Here is a 4,127-nt window from a genome sequence, read left to right on the forward strand (position 1 = left end):
TTCAATGAGATCCAAATACATTCTTAGACATTCATTATTGATGTTCCAATCTTCTATTTGTCTTTGCAATGTTGACTCATTAATCTCTATAGGTAGCATGACATCAATATCATATGTAAGATTGAATGGTGTTTCGCCCGTTGAAGTTTGCAGAATACACCTATATGCCCATAAAATCTCTGGTAGTTTCTCTGCCCATAAACCTTTCGCACTTCCTAATCTTCTTTTGAGTTGCCCGAGAATAACTTTATTTGCTACTTCAAACTTGTCCATTTGTTTGCGGATGCTCAACTGAAGTTGTTGTGGACATAATCCCCAAATCTGCATAGAATTCCATAAGCTTTCTATCAGTGAATTGTCGGCCATTGTCAGTTATGATAGTGTGTGGGATTCCAAATCTACATATTATGTTTTTCCATACTAAAGATTGAACTTGCTGAGCAGTTATTTTAGTCAAAGCCTCTGCTTATATCCATTTAGTGAAGTAATCTAGAGCAACAATCATGAATTTAGTTTGTCCACGTCCAAGTGGAAATGGATCGAGTATGTCCATTCCCCACTTAGCAAATGGCCATGGGGAAATAATTCCTTGCAACTCTTGTGCTGGTATATGATTAAGGCTTCCAAATTCTTGACACTTCTTGCATGCCTTGTCATACTGGTTGCAATCTTCTCGGATCGTTGGGCAGTAATATCTTGCCCTGCAAATCTTCGTTCCCATTGTTCGAGCTCCACAGTGTAGTCCACAAATTCCTTCATGAAGTTCTTTGGTCACATATTCGTCTTGTTTCTATGAAAGACATTTTAGCAAAGGCGTTGAAAACCCTCTTTTGTATAACTTATCACCTATTAAAACAAAATTGGCTGCTTTTTTTATCATCTTAGGATCTACTTCAATGCCTTGTTCCTGAGTTTTTATCACTTCTACATATGCTTTGATCCAGTCATCTTTCGCGATTGTAGTATTGAAACATTCTTCTAAACTAACCATAGGTTGATTAAGAGTTTGTTGTATGACTGAATTATGTTGAACCTGTCGTTGTTGTCTTGCCAACTTAGATAACAAGTCTGCCTTTGTATTCAGTTCTCTCGGTATATATTTTATCTCGGCCTTAACAAAGCATTGCATAATTTTTAGCACTTTAGTATAATATTTCATTAACAATGGATCTTTTACCTGATATTCTCCTTGTATATGTCCTACTGTAAGTCGAGAATCGCTTTTGCATATGACATTATCAACTCCCATGTCTTTGGCTAAGAGTAATCCTGCAATTAGACCTTCATATTCAGCTTGATTGTTGGATGTTTTGAACTCAAGTCTTAATGCCATCTCTATTTGGAAATTTTCCGGTCCTTCAAGTACTATCCCAACACCGCTTCCTTTTTTATTCGATAAGCCGTCCACATGCAACGTCCACTCCTCCAGTTGTGTTGTTGTTGGTAATTGAATAATAAAATTTGCAAGTGATTGCGCCTTGATTGCTCCTCTCGATTCGTATCTGATTCCGAATTCTGAAAGTTCCACTGACCATGCAACCATTCTACTTGCAAGCTCTAGTTTTCTTAATATTTTAGATATTGGATAATTAGTTCTCACAATTACCTGATGATTCTGAAAGTATGGTCGAAGTCGTCTTGTTGTGTACACAAGTGTTAAAGCTATTTTTTCAACCAAGGGGTATCTGGTTTCGGCATTTTGGAGGGATCTACTTACAATATATATTGGTTTTTGTTCTGGATTTTCTTGTATTAAGGTTGCTCATATAACTTCATGTGAAGTTGCTAAGTAGACTATGAGAGGTTCGGTTGGTATGGGTCTAACTAGAATGGGTGGTTTGGCTATCATGCTCTTTAACTGGGTAAATGCTCGCTCACATTGCTCACTCCACTTAAAAGTGTCAACTTTTTTCAACAATTTCACTATTGGTTTTGTTTTTTCAGCTAGGATTGGTAAAAACCTTGCCAGTGCGTTTAACTTTCCAACTAGCCTTTGTACCTCTTCAAATTTGTTGGATTTCTCAACTTCATTATTGCTTCACATTTATCAAGGTTTTCCTCAATGCTTCTGTTGGTTAACATAAAACCTAAAAACTTCCCCCCTCTCACACTGAAAACACACTTTTCAGGATTCAAACGTATGTTGTATTTTCTTATTCGTGCAAATACTTCTTCAAGATCTTCCACATGTCGCTGCACTTCACATGATTTAACGATCATATCATCAACATAAACTTCCATATTCTTTCCAATTTGTTCTTTAAACACCTTGTACATCAACCATTGATATGTTGCTCCAGCATTTTTTAAACCGAAAGGCATAACTTTATAACAATAATTAGTCGTATCGATGGTGAAAGCTATCTTAGGAGTATTTGGTCTATACATCTGTATTTGATTATAACCCGAATAAGCATCAAGAAAACTCATCATCTCCTGGCCAGATGCTCCATATGCCAATTGGTCAATACTTGGTAGTGGATATGAATCTTTTGGACATGCTTTATTCAAATCAGTGTAATCAGTACACATTCTCCATTTCCCATTTGGTTTCTTGACAAGCACCACATTAGATAACCATGTTGTATATTAGGCCTCTTGAATGAAACCAGTTTGCATTAACTTCTCGGTCTCTTCAATTGTTGTTTTTCGTCTTTCTTCACCCAATTTTCTTTGTTTTTGTGATACCGGTTTTGCCCCTTGACAAACAGATAACTTGTGGGAAATTACCTTAGGGTCTATTCCTGGAATATCAGCTACTTTCCATGCAAACAAATATTTGTTTCTACGCAATACTACAATTAGCTTATTCAACAAGTTTTCAAGCATACTTCCACCTATGTAGGTACATTGTTTTTCATCTTATCCTAGCACAATAGATATTGTTTCCTCTTTTGGTTCCAACCTCTCATAATTCATTCTCGAATCTAAATCCACCATGGCCACCATAGTTCTGCTAGTTTCTCTATCTGTCTTTAAAGTCATCTTCAACCCCGCTGCATAACACTCTCTGACATCTCTTTGATTAACATAAATAGTTGCTATTTCACCCTTCTCGGTTGGGAATTTCATGGCTAGATGTGGTGTTGAAACTATTGCTCCCAACTTGTTTAAATAAGACCTTCCCAACAATGCATTATATGACGTACAAGCATCTACTACCAAATACCTGATTTTAATTTTCCTTGCTGCACTTCCTCTTCCAAACGTTGTCGCCAAGTCAATATACCCATTTGTACTCACCCTTTCACCCGAAAAACCAATAATTTGCTCTCGGAAAGGCACCATATCTTCTTATTTCAAGTGTAGTCTCTTAAAAGTATCCCAAAATAATATATCAACTGAGCTTCCTTGATCAACCAGAGTCTTCATAACTGCATACATTGCTATTTCTATTGTTATTACCATTGGATCATCATGATCGGGATCAATCTCTTGAAAATCTTCATCCGTAAAAAGCATTGGTGGCAAAGTTCTTCTTTTAAAAACATGATTGATTGTTCTGACATTTCTCCAATATTGTTTTCTTGCTGACGATGACTCCTTCCCAGAAAATCCTCCCGAAATTGTGTTAATGAAACCTCTCACTGGTCTTCCTAAACATATTTCTCTACTTCTTCTTACTAATTGTGTATTTTGGTAACCCCTTTCATTTCTTGCTTCCGGTCTACCTCCTCTTCTTTCCACCCTTCTATTATCTTTTCTCTCAAACCTCTCTGACCTTCTTTCTCCTAACTTTCCACCTCTCGGTTCTCTTTTAGGACTTTTCCTCATTCTTACATTTCCACTCCTGACAAAACGCCTCAATTGTCCGGCTTGAATTAAATCTTATATTCTATCCTTCAACCTGATACATTCTTCTGTATGATGACCATGATTTTTATGATACTCACAGTGCTTGCTATGATCTGCCCTTTCAGGTGTTCTCGCTTTTCTTGGGGGTGGTACGATTTCTGCTGCCATTGCTTCCTGTAAAATTCTCGTCCTGTTGGTATTCAATGGTGTATATTGCTAGAACTTTCGGCTTCGAAATTCCTCTTTTGCTCTCCTAGCCATAGGTCCACTTTCTCTTTCAATTCCCCTTTTTCCACCTCCATTTGTTCTTGCTTGATTACAAAATTCTCTCA

At 37.0% G+C, this 4,127-nt stretch overlaps 1 protein-coding gene across 1 annotated transcript; it reads right to left on the reverse strand.

Moving 5' to 3' along the window:
• Positions 1-466: 466 nt before the first annotated feature.
• LOC150027207 (uncharacterized) lies at positions 467-1,543 on the reverse strand. The gene is made up of 2 exons (XM_090303864.1): positions 1,178-1,543; positions 467-790 (listed from the first exon to the last, which is right to left on the reverse strand). The coding sequence occupies exons 1-2, from the start codon at positions 1,541-1,543 to the stop codon at positions 467-469; spliced, it is 690 nt and encodes a 229-aa protein (XP_090159990.1).
• Positions 1,544-4,127: the final 2,584 nt, after the last annotated feature.

The sequence above is a fragment of the Phaseolus vulgaris genome, chromosome 6 (assembly GCF_051622355.1).
Source record: "Phaseolus vulgaris cultivar YP4 chromosome 6, ASM5162235v1, whole genome shotgun sequence".
Lineage (NCBI taxonomy): Eukaryota > Viridiplantae > Streptophyta > Magnoliopsida > Fabales > Fabaceae > Phaseolus > Phaseolus vulgaris.

Excerpts from the sequence above, each read along its gene's own strand:
- LOC150027207 (XM_090303864.1), bottom strand. The coding sequence starts at position 1,543 with ATGGTTGCATGGTCAGTGGAACTTTCAGAATTCGGAATCAGATACGAA. Across the intron at positions 791-1,177 it reads ATATACAAGGAGAATATCAG|AAACAAGACGAATATGTGAC; the intron begins GTAAAAGATCCA and ends TGTCTTTCATAG.